Source organism: Urtica dioica, chromosome 11, assembly GCF_054948205.1.
Source record: "Urtica dioica subsp. dioica isolate 48M chromosome 11, U.dioica_male_clone48M_v1_H2, whole genome shotgun sequence".
NCBI classification, from domain to species: Eukaryota; Viridiplantae; Streptophyta; class Magnoliopsida; order Rosales; family Urticaceae; genus Urtica; species Urtica dioica.
Window position 1 is genome coordinate 17,640,329 of NC_142766.1, and position 16,800 is coordinate 17,657,128.

General features: G+C 34.4%; 2 protein-coding genes across 5 annotated transcripts; both read left to right on the forward strand.

The window, feature by feature from the left end:
* Positions 1–3,136: 3,136 nt before the first annotated feature.
* On the forward strand, positions 3,137–4,669 carry RDUF2 (zinc finger (C3HC4-type RING finger) family protein). Its single transcript, XM_089629891.1, has one exon. It carries the CDS (start codon positions 3,224–3,226, stop codon positions 4,430–4,432), a length of 1,209 nt encoding a protein of 402 aa, XP_089486017.1. The 5' UTR covers positions 3,137–3,223; the 3' UTR covers positions 4,433–4,669.
* A 7,202-nt stretch (positions 4,670–11,871) lies between these two features.
* LOC149381872 (E3 ubiquitin-protein ligase SDIR1-like) lies at positions 11,872–16,788 on the forward strand. 4 transcript variants are annotated; one of them, XM_089630269.1, is made up of 9 exons: positions 11,872–12,089; positions 13,170–13,360; positions 13,488–13,542; positions 13,642–13,697; positions 13,781–14,009; positions 14,118–14,232; positions 14,786–14,834; positions 15,821–15,937; positions 16,408–16,788. In XM_089630269.1, the coding sequence occupies exons 2-9, from the start codon at positions 13,283–13,285 to the stop codon at positions 16,534–16,536; spliced, it is 828 nt and encodes a 275-aa protein (XP_089486395.1). In that variant the 5' UTR covers positions 11,872–12,089; positions 13,170–13,282; the 3' UTR covers positions 16,537–16,788. The 4 variants fall into 4 exon arrangements, with proteins under 4 accessions (XP_089486395.1, XP_089486399.1, XP_089486397.1 ...); XM_089630273.1 differs by having other exon boundaries at positions 13,645–13,697; XM_089630271.1 differs by having other exon boundaries at positions 11,884–12,089; positions 13,283–13,360.
* The last annotated feature ends 12 nt before the right edge of the window (positions 16,789–16,800 follow it).

Genomic DNA, 16,800 nt, shown 5'->3' on the forward strand with positions numbered 1-16,800 from the left:
GATGTGTTCACAAACGCTCTTTTTTCGCAGTTGAGGAAATGATAAGGCATTGTTTCTATATACTAATAGTAGTATTTAAATGTGGTGGAGGACATGGTTTTGAATTTGAATATGCATCGCAAACTCAGATCTACGTGGATTGTTAATTTTTTTACTAGCCATTTGTGAATATATAGAATAAGTGATTCTTAGAACTCATTCACTCAGCTCATCTGCGAGGCAATTACAACTACATTGAAAACGGCAAGAGCTTCCATTTTAGACATTTCAGTCCGTCTTAGAAGACTAAAACCCATATATCTATGATTCGTGTTCTTTTTCTTCAACATTTTTTAACGTTGGACATGGAGTTTCAAGGTGAGAGCCTCGAGATTTAGGTTCCCTAACGATTGAGCACTCTAAAAAAAGATGACCATCTTCCTCGTTTGTTATGTGGCCTCTACCAAATCTATGCAACTTTGCTCTCATTGACAGATATTTGTTTGCAATCTTCCACAAAAAGAGTTTTAGACACTTCGATCTCCAAAACATCTGAGAACCCTTTGATAGGTACATAGTTCTAACAAAAAAACTTTCATGAGCTCAGAAGAAGTCAAATTAAGGCGGGGGAGCATTCGAACCTTGACCAAGTTCTTTGTGGAAGGTGGCTCGATTTAACATAAAAGATTTCAAGACTACGCACCGTCGTGCAATTAAAAAAATTCGAACCACGACTTGTTACACCTTTCCACCACCAAATTTTACGCATCAAATTGTCAAGTTTCCCACAACACGTCATTGACATACGAACCAAGTTTATCGACACTGCGTTACAACTTCGATTTTATTGGTAACTCGTGTATCACAAAGATATTTTGCAACTATTAAACAATTTTGTACACATATATATTATATGAATATAAAATAAAAACCAATAAAATGAAAATGTTAAGTGATTTACTATGGTTTTTGAGCAAATTTTTACAATTATTTGTTATGTTTTTACAGCTTTTTAGGATGACATCCACTCTATTGAAATCGGTATACCGCGATATCTAAGATCATGAATTCATGATAATCACCTCTTGATCAAGGATCAATATCTCGCGAGAGATTGGAGTATCTCGCATGAAATCTCGTGTTTTGAAGGATCACGAGAGAGAAATGAGAATAACTCGCGAAATGGCCCATTTCTCATGAGTTCTCTCGCACATTTTCTCATGGGTCATTCATCTCTCCTCCCGTGTAAAAAAGTGAACAAAATTCGCCCATTTTTCTTCAAAAGTGACTAGAAACTCTCTTGATTTTTCGCCTGTCCGTCGCCAAATCTTGCCCAAATCTCGCGCGAGACTATCGTTTTCCGTCGCTCGGTTGTTAAATTTTGACCATATCTCGCCGTTTTTTGCGGATACCGCGGCGTAAGTTGGAAGTGTAATTAGATTTTGATTTTTTAGTGTTGTTCACTTGATTTGAAATGAATTTTTTTATGAATCCGAATTTAAATATTAATTGAATAATATCATGTTGTTTATGTTGATTTGAAATATTTTTTAATACGAATTTAAATGCTAATTGATTGAATAATTACTTGTTTATGTTGATTTTGTTGAATTGATTTTTTTTTTATCCGAATTTAAATGTTAATCGAATAATTACATGTTGTTGTTTATGTTGATTTTGTTGATTTGAAATGGATTTTTTTTTAAATTCCAATTTAAATGTTAACTGATTAAATCATTACACGTTGTTGTTTATGTTGATTTTGTTGATTTAAATGTTTTTTTAAATCATATTTAAATCTTTATTTTGTTGATTTAGATATAATTTATAATTAATTTGATCTAAATGTAATTAGATTTTGATTTTTGAGTATTGTTCACTTGATGTGAAATGGGTTTTTGTTTTTTTAATCCAAATTTAAATGTTATTTTAATAATTACATGTAGTTGTTAATGTTGATTTTACTGATTTAAAATGAGTTTTTTTATCCGAATTTAAATTTTTATTTTGTTGATTTAGATGTAACTTGTAATTAATTTTATCTAAATGTAATTAATTTCTTGGTTGATGTTATTCGTTATTGTTAATTTGATCTAATTCTAAACTTTGTTCATTATTGTTAATGTTGATATATTTTGTGAATTCAAAGTTAATAGTTGTGGTATCGTTGCTTGATTTATAATAAATTTTGTGTTTTTGTTTATTTTATTATTATTATTATTGAGAATTGCCAAAAATCAACGAAGGAGAGAGAGAAGGAACAAGCGGCAACATGTTATTATTAGGCACTAGGCACTAATACTATTGCCATAAAATAACCAAAAATTATTATAGAAGTTATACGAACACAGACGCTGGTCAAATTGATTAGACTTGTACAGCTCCATGTTTTGGAACAAGTCCAATCATATTTGAGAGTTTTTTTCCCCGGTTTATTCATTGATTTTTCCCTGCTTCCACAATAAGGTGTCTAAATTTGGGACAGCCTTAATCACAAATATATCTTCCAATGCAATTTTCCTAATTTAAGCATCAACATGAACATGATACACCAACAAGAACAATCGATGAGAGTACGAAAAAATGGAAACATCCTTTGTCTTACGTATAATCTTTCCTAATACAAATTTCAATACAGCAATTTAGCAATCTTGGCTAGTGACACTGACAACTCAATAAACAATTATTAAGAAAACTAAATGAAAAGGAAAACAAAAATTAGAAAAACAGACACTTGAGTTTTAACATATGTGTGAAACCCACAACAACAAAATGGTTTTTCGTGAAGACTTTAAAGTAAACTTTAAACCCAAGTCCAACATCAAAACAAACAAACCTACTCTCTTTTTACCGAGACGACGTCGTTTTGGAAAAATCCTCGGCGTGTGATTCTGGGAGCAAGTGAGTCGAGTAATTTGAATTTCAAACTCGGCGTCTAAGACCACGTCTCCCCACGCGCCAAAGCGTGCGACTTTGCTACTTTTATCACGCTAAAGAAGCAACAATCAGGACATGTGGACCCTCCGAACAACTCGTGCTCAATCAAAAACCGCCACCTCAGACACAGAGCGTTTGGCTACGCGCTCCGATTTTCCAGCTGTAGACACCTCGCCCGATCGTGTCTTAAATACCGATTTATCCCTCACGTTCCTTAGAATTAAATCAGTAGAGAGAGACTTCATTTCTCTGTCTCTCCCTAAAACCTTTTTCTTCTCTCTCTCTCTCTATTTCTTCAGATCTGAGCATGTCGTCGTCGGAGAACACGACGTCGTATTGGTGCTACAGATGCACGCGCTTCGTCCGGGTTCCGACGGCCCCGAACGACGCCGTCGCGTGTCCTCACTGCGAGACCGGCTTTCTCGAGCAGATCGACTCTTCTCCGGAGCTCCAAACCCACCCTTTCGAAGCCGGAGATCCGACTCCCACTCCTCCGGCGACAATCGCTCCGACCAGCCGTAGATCCCGCCGGCCTTCCTCCGGCCGCCGCCACGCCTTCAACCCGGTCATCGTCCTCCGCGGAGCCGCCGGAGCGGAGGAAGTTTCCGAGCAGAGCGGCGTCGGAAACGGGAGCTTCGAGCTCTTTTACGACGACGGTGCCGGCGGAGGACTCCGGCCTTTGCCGGCCAGCATGTCGGAGTTTCTCCTCGGCTCCGGGATGGAGAGGCTTCTCGAACAGCTTTCGCAGATCGAGGTCGCAGGGTTCGGGAGGGCGGAGAATCCTCCGGCGGCGAAGTCCGCCGTGGAGTCGATGCCGACGGTGGAGATCGAATCCCGCCACGTCAGCGCGGAGTCGCACTGCGCTGTGTGCAAAGAGGCGTTCGAGCTCGGCGGCGAGGCGAGAGAGATGCCTTGTAAGCACATATACCACTCCGATTGCATCCTTCCATGGCTCTCGCTTCGGAACTCGTGTCCCGTGTGCCGCCACGAGATGCCGGCCGATTCGCCGGAGAATCCGGAGAGCTCCGCCGCGGCGGAGGAAGAGAGCAGCACGGTGGGGCTCACCATCTGGAGGCTCCCCGGTGGGGGGTTCGCCGTCGGGAGATTCTTCTCCGGTAGAGAGAGGGAGGTTCCGGTTGTTTACACGGAGATGGACGGTGGAGTTCATTCCGGCGGGGCGCCGAGGAGAGTGTCGTGGGTTTCCCGGCGTAGCAGGGCCGGCGGGAGGGAGAGCTCCGGCGCCGGAGGGGGACTTGGAAGGATTTTGCGAAACGCTATGTCGTTTTTCGGAATTAGGTCTAGGAATAGGACTAGTGGTGGTTCGAATTCGGATTCGGTTCATTCTTCGTTGTCTACGGCAGCGACGACGATGTCGTTTTCGCGGTCCGATTCGGATTCGGGATCGCTGGCTCGGAGTCGGAGCAACTCCGTCGGGTCGTCGGTGTTTGGGAGGAACGTGCGGCGGAGGAGCAGGGCTTGGGCGGTGGATGATCAGAGTGAGAATGAAAGGTGGTGATTTTGGTGAACAAGAGAAGAGGAAATTTTGTTGATTGATTATAATATCATATTTTATTTTATTTTTAAAAGCCCCAATTTAGGGGTTTATATTATTTGGGAAGTTTTATTATTTTAATTATTGTATATATTATGAATAGGAAAGAAGAAAAATTCCTCTGCTTTTGGGTTGTCCGTAATTGAAGATTGGTAAAGAAAATGCCAATAGAATGAGAATGACCACACTTTCTTTGTTTTCGTTTTGATAGAACTACTTTTTTAAAAAGCGTGTTCTATAATAACGTTTGTCACTCAAACCAAATTCTCCAAGAAGTGTCTACGGGAAAACAATATAATTAAGTTTGAAACCTTTCTTTTCCTACAAAGAAAATAAAAATCTAATGAATAAAGAGAGCATTCAATTCCAAAGCTTATCACATGCGATTCAGTAAATTCGCTGCTCATTGTTACCGTCGTTGACCCCCCTTTCGTTTTGGTGCTATGAATTTATATCTCATTATTGTGCTCTTATTGTACATTATGACATGAGCGTAAATGATTTTGCCGGTTTAAATCTCGCGTTTAATAATAATAATAAATCAATAATTATACCTCCGAGTTTGACTTTCTAAAGGACAACGCTTGGTAAAACCTCTTTAAATTGCTTTACATGACACACAACGACTTTAGCTCTAAAAATCTTCTTCTTCTTTCTTATACAGTTATACCAAACCTCAGATTTTCTTGACTCTGTCCTTACTCCTTATATGTAGTTATACTTTTGCCAACATGACCAAAATGATTCCGTAGACCACAACCTCAACACCTGTCTTGACCTCATTGGTCGATATTGTTTCCTTTGTACTACTAGACTCAAGTTTGGGGCCTATACCGCAAAAAGGATTATGAATTTTTTAGTTGTATTATTTATTAACCATAGTAAGGGAGATGGATTATATTGTTTTGCAAGGCCTAACTTTGACGAGGCATCTAAATTTTAGTCGCATGGTGCCCCAGTAAGAGATCGGTTAAGTTTTATGTGCTTAAATATACTTAAGTTTTTTATTCGGAAATTTAATTATAAGTACGAAAAATATACAAAATAACTAATTAAAATTATTTAGTAAATAAAATAGTCGGAAGTTTTAAGTTTTTAGCAATATAATTTAAGTTATCTTGTACAATTTTTTTTGACATTGTCCATAGTAATTTTGTAAAAAAAGTTAATGGCATAGTAAAGAATTTGTTGACCAGTGTTTGTAAAAGTTAAGCCCCTGTTTGGTTAACTTTTCTATTTTTGTTTTCTGTTTTCTGATTCTAAATTCTAGAAAACAGTTTTAGAAAAACTGTTTGGTTATAAATTCAGAAAACAGATTTAGAATCATGTTTCTGTTTTCTTTGAAATTTGTTTAGAAAACAGAAAACAATGAAAAGTTGTTTTCTGTTTTATCTCTATACAATTGAATGGAAAACATAACCAAACAACATTTAAAATATTCTGAAACGTAATTCTAAATCTGTTTTTTAAATTTAAAAATTAGAATCAGAAAACAGAATTTAAAAACAGAAAACGAGTTTAGAAAACTAAACCAAACGGCCCCTAAGTATTTTAATAATTTTATAAATTAGCTATTTTCAAATTATTAGCTTCAATTCAAATAGTCTTATAAATACGGATGATGTTTCTTGGTTGATAAGGTTTATAATCAACCGTGTTGAGATTCGGTTTTATATTTGTATGGCATCTACAATATTTAATATATAGTTTTGATTCGACACTTCACCACCAATAATGCCAAAGGTAATGACTATCGTAGGAGACCAATAATTATCAATATATACAGATAAATATGGCATGAAAAGTACAATTTTAAGAAATGATTAAGAGCTGGATTCAAGCGCAAACAGCTTCTTGCCAACTCATACTCGCATTCGAAGTGCACAGTAGTGCTTCACACTTATATTTTATTTAATGCAGAAATAAGAGAATTTTTGGAGACAAATTATATGTGGGCATCGCAAACTTTGCCTTTGGGAGACATTTTTAAACCACCACATATAATAAATATTTGTCTTTGGTTGATGGATTTTAGGCGATTCTAATTAATGAAATTAAATGTTTTCTTTGTTAGATGGATTTTGACTCGTTTATTAACGTGTATAACTATTATAGTAATAGTTCCCTAAAAAAAAAAAAAAAACTATTATAGTAATAGCTGTGTAGTTAATGACTAAGTTAGTAACATGATACTTAATATATAATCATTAAAATATAGCTTAATTAATCTAAAGATGATGACGTATAAATTTTATAAATATAATTGATCTAATAATTTAATACTTACTAACTACGATGATATTAATCGATTTATAGAATTAATGATATCAATCGATTTATATAATTAATGATATTAAGAAAAACAAAATACCTTTAGATTCCAACTTTACATAAAGCTCACATTTATCTACTGTTTGCTATAAATGCTCTTATATAATATTAAATAAGGTGATGTGGTTAAATAGCCAATTTAAAGTTATGAATTTGTAAAATAGTTAAGGTTTGTCTTAATTTAGTGAAATAGTCAAATATGCTGATTTCAAAATATTTTTTGACCCCAAGATCAATTTTTTTGAAAGTGATAAAATACTTATAATAATCGTCAAAAATTTTAATTTGGCTGTCAAAAATATTTTGAAAACGTAAATTTGACTACTTTGCTGAAAAATTGAAACTTTGACTATTTTGCTAATCATTAAGTTTCAAATGACTATTTTGTACAATTTTTTCTAATATTTAATTCAAATAAACTGATAATTTTTTAGGATAAATGACATAAATGTCCCCTATATTATAAACTTTGTATTACACCTCCTATAATATAAAAACTCGATCTTTGGTCCTTAATATCATGCTTTGTGTCAATACAGTCCTTCCGTTTATATTGCAACCAAAACATCAGTTAAATAGTGACGTGAGATACAAAAGTTACATCACTACCCTTAACTCACAATAAAACAATATGTATTTATAAATAAAAGAATAATAAACAATTTATTAAATATATTTAAAAAATACAAAAAAAAAACTCTCAATCTTTCTCTCTATCTCCTCAGCATCTTCTTCTTCGTAACATCACCATCACCATGTTCGTCTCTTCGTCTTCTTCCCACTCAGCCACTTATTCAAATTCTCATTCTTTTACATAAACAATTTAATTCCAACCCCTAATGGCCTAATCCCCAAACTAGTTTCTCGTAACCAAAGAGACTGGAGACAAAAAAAAATTTGCCCCAAATTTGGCTTGCCAGGGTTCAAGCAAGAGACCATTGTTCTTTTGGCTTCACTGTTCTTTTGTTCTTTAATGATTAAAAATGGTTTAATATTGAAACAAGCAAAGACCAAAACTTTGGATCAAGATTGATTTGCTTACTTATTTTTCCGGCCATTCAAACTGGCTTTGTTCGTTCTCAAAGAAGGAAGAACAACGAACCCAGGAATTGGAAAGCTAACCACTCCGTTGTTGAATCGAATCCTCTCTTGTTCATCTTTGGATTAGATTCTTGATAATAATATTTTTGGGTTTGAGTTTAAGATGGGGTGTTAATCAACTTGGAGTTGCATTGAAAGAGAAAGGGCTATTGAAAAAAAAGTGCAAGTAGTGAAAGTGAGTCTGAGTCTATTTCTCGGCTCAACCTTGAAACTCAAGTCTCACTCTTCCTCTTCCTCGCAGTACTGTGTCTGGTCGGGTCTCCAAAGTTGGAGCGACAAGCCAATCATCAACTAAGACCGCCGATGGGAACCCACAGCCACAGAGCCCATTTCCGACCACACTCCCACTCCGATTCCGATTCCAGCGACAACGTCCAAGTCACTCCCCGAGCTCGCCGCCGAAGTTCTTTCCACAGCTGACCGAATATGTAAAATTGTCAATGAATTTAATGCTTTTACCGAGCAACGCTTCAGATCCCACATTGAGGGATCTCTTGATGAGGTTGATATTTCCCTTCGGCGATCATGATCGCGACGCTCAAGAACTCGACCTCCTCGGTGGGGAGTGAGACAAAGTAGCCGCCAGGAGAAGCTCCCAAAGCCATGAGAGGAAACTTCTCGAGCCTCTGCTTCTCAATCCTTCAATTCATAACATCTTTAACTATCGTTGGAGATTTGAATAAGTGAAACGCGGCGGTTCAGCCTTGTTCAGACAAATTTTTCCTTCACTTTCTTGGCGGGGTTGTTTGGTTGCTGAGAAATTGGTGGAGATAAAATTTCAGACGAGAGAAAGAGATAGAGAGAGAGAGAGAGAGTTAATTTCATTATTTGTTTACTTAGTTTTTTTTTGTTTGAAAAAAACATGTGGATTTACGAAACAAGCCTTCATTTAAGTATCATGTGACGTACACGTCATCATTTAACTAACGGTAAATGAAAAACATAAACATAAGGACTATAATGACACGAAACATGATATTGAGGACCAAAGATCAAGTTTTTATATTATAAGGAGCACGATATTACAAAGCCTGTAATACAATGGGCATTTATGTCATTTATCATTTATAAATTAACCAAAAAAATACTCATTATAAAATCTTACGGTTAGTATGATTGCATCTTGGATTTATATTATATTACTTACAAGTAAAAATCCAATTGACAGCTATGGCAAAATATAGTACATATATTAAGGGCGATTTAGAAACGTAGTCAATTTTAAACGTGGTTTTAAAAATCTAACCAACGTTTGATAAATTTTATAATATAGTCATTTACTAAAATAAACGGATAGAAAATGCTAGAACCCTTTGTGTAGTGTAATTCATGAAACAAATCACTGGCCAATGTTTCAGCAAGCTAAAAAATAAAGTCAACTTACTCAGTTAAAAAGGCCATAGTCCACGCTTGAGATTTAAATTTCAAATACTTAAAAGGCAATTAATTATTGATTATAATATATAAAAATAAATTAAATATTGATTAAAATAAGTAATGAAATTCTGTCACATGCGGTGTGTAATGAAATATTGATTAATTCACGAATTTGTATAAAATATGATTGGTTATTAGCTTAATTCCGATAATTTTTTTTATTTCTAAATTGTTAGTAAATTTTCGTTAACTATTGTTAATAGATGCTGATTTGTATGATTTCATATTTGTTACTTGCGAATTGTTAGTAAATTTTCGTTAATTAATGTTAATAGGTGCTTGTTTTGTATGGTTTCAGGTTTTTTTTACCTCTTATTCACCATAAATTTTTGTTTATAAGTTATGCATTTTTCATATTTTAGAGACATAATAATTCTAATTTTTTTTTCGATGCCTGCTACAAACGTTTTTTTTTTCATACGTTCAAGATAAAAAAAATATAACTACTCCCTAATTAAAGGGATATATTCATATGGATTAAAAGAGAGTCAATGATAATCAAATCCATCAATCAGAGCAACTAATTGAACTACAAAATAGGAAAGATAAATATCATTGACTAAATTCATATAACGTGTATTAAAGTGAGGATATTTTAACAAAACGTTGGCTACATGTTCTTAAGCCGATTTACAAAGCAACCAATTGGACTACAAATTAGAAAATAAATTATTACGGAATAAAGCCTTAATGACGTATATTTAAGCTTTAATAATGTGTATCAAACGCCAAACGTTGGTTACATAATCTGTCGAATTTTACATAGAGGATAAACATGTAATTTATTATATAAATAATAAAGTCACGTCATCACTTGTGATTACATTATAAAATTAGTTGAAATGTTGGATAGATTACAATTACAGTGTTTCAAGTGACTTAGTTCGTGCAATTTTTCATCTATTAAAGAGATTTTAAGGAATTAAGTCTAATTAAACATCATAATTTTGTTATAGCAAACGTTTCATACATTTAACTGAGTTGACCGCAATTATAACTGATTGGAATTTCGATTTTAACTTTTCCTTATTTTCACGATTTTATATTTGAGATAAAAAAATTGTTACTATAATATTTTTTTGTTATCCGGAATTAAATAATTAATTGTAATTCAGATTTGTTTCTTTATTTGAAGGTAGTTATACCGTATTATTAAACACGATTTGATTTCCTTCTCGCTTTCTCTCTCTTTGGAATCCGCTCCAAAAAAAAAAAAAAAAAGGTCGTGCTATATTCTATTCGTTAATATTGATATTTATGTTAAATTAAACTATATCAACTTTTCTTTTCGTATGTCATTCTCTATAAAATTATAGCTTCGACACTATGCATATTGCATAGTCATAAATAATTAACTATTTATTAAAAAGGAGTCTGTTGACATAGTATACCCTACATTGCCAACATCTTCCTTCACAATACACACACATTATATATTCGATTACTTTTATTTTAATTTTTTTATTACTTCTAAAAACTTTTTGATTAGAAAATAGTTTCAAATAAATATAAATGTATAAATATTAACTTTTTGTATTGCTATTCTAAGTTTCTAACCCACAACACGTTATTTTAATGATATGCTATATTTTACTTATAACTACGTGTGATATTTTACAACGATAAATCCATGTAAAACAAAAGTTTTTGTTTCCAATTTTTTTTTATCTATTTTTTTTTTTGTCAAATGGGTTGGTTAACGTGTTGATAACATCTTCAACGTTAATAAAAAAAGAGAGAAAATTAAAGCCATTTTACCTTAAATAACCTTATGGAGTTACATGAATTAAACTATAGCTAATCATTCCAAAATAAAACTATAGCCAGCAATAATATTATAACGTTCTTGAAGAGATCACGAGAGGAGTCTTACCCGAGAAGGAAGACTCTTACGAGGGAAGAAGACCTCGAACTTAAACATGTTAGTGTCACACTTGTATTTGTTAGAGGTGTGAAGCGTAATTGACGCCGAGATGACATATTGGTAATTGAATTCTTCCTAACTTTTGTTTAATAAAAAAGAAAATTCAATACAAAAGCATGATTCACCATTTAAATCCTCAATTCTTCCTAACTTTTGTTTACGAGTCACAAAATTGTTCAATATATCAATTCACAAATTTGTTCAAATTTTCAAACGAATATAAACAATTATCATACACTTAAAATTAAAAAATAGTATTTTTTTAATTTTGAAGTCTCGGTCTTTGAAGAAACAAACACGAAAATCTCAATATTGTCGCCTACAATCAAATGTGGACTATCATAGGAGATCTCTCAGAAGTTGTTAAAAGTTTTGGATCTCGTCATAGGTCGTCGTCGTTCTAATCGAAAGTTATGGGTTAAGAGAGGGTGTTTGAGAGAGTTAGATAGATAAGTGATGAAATGAGTAGATTTAGAGAAGAGTTATGTTTGGAGTGAATTTAAAATTTGTTTGGAGGGGTATTTTTGTCAAACAATTTAGCAAAAATATTGACTAACTCTATACAAAATGAATTTTCCCAATTTAAAGCACCACGACGTGTCAGTCTCTGGAGCCCTTTCTCGAAGATACTAGTTTACTTCAATTTCAATTATATTACAAAAAAAATAGTTGCTTTTAAAATACAATAAAAATAAAACAGTTGGGGCTATCGTTCGTCGGTCGTGAAATACAGTTTACCCAGGAAATAAGCCAGGCCTTCGATTCGATCGCTTCACGTCGCTCCGATTTTCGATTTCACTTTGAAGATCTCCGAATTTGCGTTTTAATGTAAGCCATTTTCCCTACATTTCCCCTCTGCGTTTTTTTTTTGTCGGTTACGAATGGTCGAGTTTTGCCTCTTTCTAAATCAATATTGAATTTGAGCTTTTCTTTCGTTTTTATTTTTTATTTTTTTTTACTTCCTAATTTTAAAACGTCTGATCAGGTTTATCACAATTTTTCCTTTCGCGCGCATGAAAATTTATAGGTTATTTTTATGCTGAAAAAAAAAATCACATGTTGAATAGTCAAAGGAAATTGATGAGCTTTTTCCAGGGAATAAACAATGAGAGAAATGTTTACGTTCTTGACAATAAGAAATATTTAAATAAATGTACTTTGTGCGTGTATGTCAAGTGTTAAACATATATACGCACACAGAGTATAATGATTTTGGGTGGAAATCAGCTGGCGATGTGCTTTAGACTACTTAACAAACAATGTAATGTCAAAGTATTTGGTATATACGGTTTTTTAATGTTATTATTCTGATTATATGTATTTTTTTATTCGAGGCGATCTAGCTTTGGATAAGTGCTTTCGTAGTCTCTTGGGTGGTGAAGTAAGACCATGAAATCGGACAAATTCGTGTTAATTGTTTTGAGATAGATATTGTTTGCTGAAAGAACTGAAGATTCTGTTCTTTTCATGCGTGAATGTTAAGATATTGAAGTCTGACTAATGATTTCAGCTTATTTTTTAATGACATCTTATAGGAAATCAAGATGTGTGCTTTAGCTTTTTAGCCGTAATTGAACTAGAAAAAAATTGCGGTTTGACCCAAACACTACCCACAGTGAAAGGCTACACTTGTGCGTAAGAGACATTGACAGTTGATTATGTAGGAAATTTTAATTATTTTAATTGAATGGATGTGAGTGCTAAGCGGCAACAAAACTAGTGTCTGATCTCGCTTTTGACTTGAAGGTGAAGAGATTTTTTGTTCGTAGTAAAAGCGGGGTTTAAAAATACGATGTGCTTTGTAATCTATAACTTGTGACACCACTTCCTCATAGAAAGATCTGTTGAGGATGCTGAATTTATATTATTGCATCATTTTGCAACGTCTTTAACGTGCTCTGCTGACAGGCTTGTTAAATCCGAGGGATAGAGAGAGAGATAGAGATCTAAAAGGATTTTTCGTCCTTGACTAGCTGTAATCATTTAAACGGAAGACTGCTTTGAAAATCCTTTTTGCACAGATGAGTTTTGTTTTTCGAGGGACGAGAGCTGATATCGAAAATGGATACACGGGATATATACCCGAACAAACTTCAATGGTGGGTCTTCTTTTGTGTGGGTCCTTTTTTTTTTTTTTTTTTTTTTATTTATAATCTCGTTCAATCTTTTTTGTGAAACTATCGTTGTGTCCTTTGTGCTCTGACATTTTTTCCGTCTTGTGATCAGCGTATTCATACAGCTCGGCCAGTAAACACCAATTCGCTAGCTTTTCTAGTCACCGGTAATGTATTCGGCTTCATTTACGATTATGTCAATGAACTAATATTATATCTTGGATCAGCATCGCAAATCGATATCTTACCTTTTTTTTTTTGGTTAGCAGTTCTTTTGCTATTTATGATCTTGAACTCTCACCAGTTGTCGCCCAACTTTTTGGTACGTTATTTGTTGATACGCATTAAGCAAAAATGGAAAAAAACAATGTGGAAGGTAACACAAAGGGGTTTCATTTGATGCAGCTATGGGTGATAGTGGGTGTTTTTCTGATGGCGACAAGCCTGAGAATGTACGCCACTTGTCAGCATCTTCAAGCCCAAGCCCGGGCCCACGCTGCCGCAGCCAGCGGTTTGCTTGGTCACACCGAACTGCGGTTGCAAATGCCACCCTCGATTGCTTTCGCAACTCGAGGGCGGTTACAAGGACTGAGGCTCCAACTCGCTCTTCTTGATCGTGAACTTGATGATCTAGGTACTGTATTTTTTTTTTTTAATCTGCATGATCTGGCACAGTTATGTGCCTTCGATGCATATTTGCGGGGAAGTTTTGAGTTTTATTTTCTTTCTCCGACCCCAACAGATTATGACGCTTTGAGAGCATTGGACACCGATAATGCAGCTTCTACTCTGTCGATGACCGAGGAAGAGATCAATGCCTTACCTGTTCACAAATATAAAGTTGTTGGCCAAGACAAGTAAGCTGGAATGGGTTTTCGTCTTTATTCCATTTTTTTTCCCTATTCGAGAACATTGCAAAATGATTTTGAATATAAAACTTTGTGCATCCATGACTATCATTATATTATTCTGGGGACTAGCTGGTAGTCATAATTTTTTTTAAAGGGAATATTTGCGATTTTATGTTACGCGTTGTTATAAAATTGTCAAAGAAGAAGGAAATAAAGAATTCTTTTGCTGTCTAAAAGATCAAGACCGAGACTGAAACTGAACAACTTGTTGAAAGTGAAAATGGCTAAGATATGTTTATGGGCAATGGACCAAAGATCAAAATGTTTCAGATGAATTGCTTGCAGGTCGTTAGGCTCCTTTTTATAAATTCCCCTAAAAAAAGGTGGAAATTACAAAAAATGAATCTTAATTGGCTATAACGATTGTGCAGTAATTTGGAAAACTTATCAGTGAATCATTACCTTCTTGCATTTTGCAAATATATTAAAAAAAGTTTATACTTCAAACACAATCAGTTTTCAGTCTTATTGGTTATACTAATACCGTATGTTATAACAGAGATGGCTCATCTTTGCAGCAGGCTTCATCTTCTTCGGCTGGGCCGGAGGTAATTTTTCTTGCTTCTTAGATTTCTTAATTATCTGGCATTGGTTTATATATCCTATAAGCAATTGCATGAATTGGGACTTTCCTCTGGGCGTCTAATATCATCTGACGAGGAATTAAATAACAACATATAACTTCTCATCTTTAAGATTCTACGCCTATGATCCTTTACATCATGCCTAAGAACATTATAACACAATATAAAAAAGCTTCTCCTTTTGTGGGATATGAAACAAAGTTTCTTTCCCTGTGCTAGTTCTCTGTTTGTTTACTATCTCCCACAGGATTTTTTATTTCCCCTCACCGAAAGATTGTAGTAGTACCGATTTGTTATTCCTATTCTTTTTAAAAGAGTAGGCTACTACTTTGGATTATTTCCCTTTGACAAGGGCATAGAATCTAATATAATGTTTATTCCAGATTTTGTGTGCAGAATAAAAAAAGAAAAATGTGATTAGAAACTGGTCAGAAATTTAGCTGCATGTGAATATATTCTAGTTAACTGACATAAGCTCAGACGTCACTCAGAGCAAACTAGTTTAATTGGTATTCGTAGACCAATCATTCAACTATATCAAAGCACTGTGTAAGGTTATTTCCAGCGACTGACCACTCTTTTTAACGTCATCTAAATATATTTCAAATGATTCTACCATCTGCATGACAGTGATCATTTTTGTAACTATCAACAGCTCAGAGGCATACAACTGAAAACTAATTGCTAATAATTGAACAAAACAAGCACGAATTCTGCCCATGGCAAATCACATGTCCTCTTATGTTGAAAATGTGACCTTTGTATACAAAGAAACTCCATATGATTATTATTATTATTAATTGTTTTTTTTCCCTTAGAAATGAATATATAGGCTGGCAAATCTCTATTTTGGGAGGGAAAAAGCTCAAGTTGTAGCATGTCATTGTTGTTACTTGTAACTGCTCATGTTATAACTTTTTGAATATGTTTTTATCATTTTCTGCTGACAGGACTCGAGAAAGGACGACGATAAAAAAAAGTCATTGGGAGATGAACTGACATGCAGTATCTGCTTGGAGCAAGTTAGTCGCGGTGACCTCGTTCGAAGCTTGCCATGTCTACACCAGGTTTTCCCTCTCTTCCTACTGCTTTTCATTTCAACGGTACTTAATTCTAAAATCCCGAATCGCTATATTAATATAAATCAATAAGATTTAAAAAATAAATAACTGACTGCTTGGGACTGTCTAATAATAGACTAAACTAAAGATTGAGCGGCGATATTTTATTATAACGGAGACAATGGTTGAGAAAATTTCTTCTTAATCCGCATTTTTTACACTAAGTGTGATTATCCAGTTTGTTAACGATGTTGACCCTCATCTGCTCCTTCAGCAGTGTACAGTTTTATTTTTTATTTAATGGTTTAAAAATTGGTACAGTATTATTGCCTTGCACGTCACACTTCACACATATATAACTAACCTCCCCTTCATTAGACCCCTTGATTAAATATTATATTGTCCTTAATAATATGATTATTGAAATGAAGTTGTCAGTGTCATAATATCAAAAGCAATAATCTTTTCTTATGCAGTTCCATACCAATTGCATTGACCCGTGGCTTCGACAACAAGGCACGTGCCCGGTTTGCAAATTCAGGGTCGGGTTAGGATGGCAAGAGAGCAGCAGAGCCAGCGATTCAGACGGTTCAGACATGGTTTGACCCATCTGAATTCTCATCGCACAAAATATGTATATTGAACTTTTAAATGATATATATAAAATTGGCATATCTGGAATTATTTTGAAGCAATGCATCTATATCATTGTTATAGCCTGCTTTCTAGATGAAAGTGAGTATAATGAGAGAGAATGTAATAAAATTATATTTTCGTTGACGAATTAAGTCAGTCAATACGCGTTACAAAGGACGTGACATCCGGTGCTGATTTGAGTGTGACAAAAGGCTTTTCCAGCCAGGTACCAA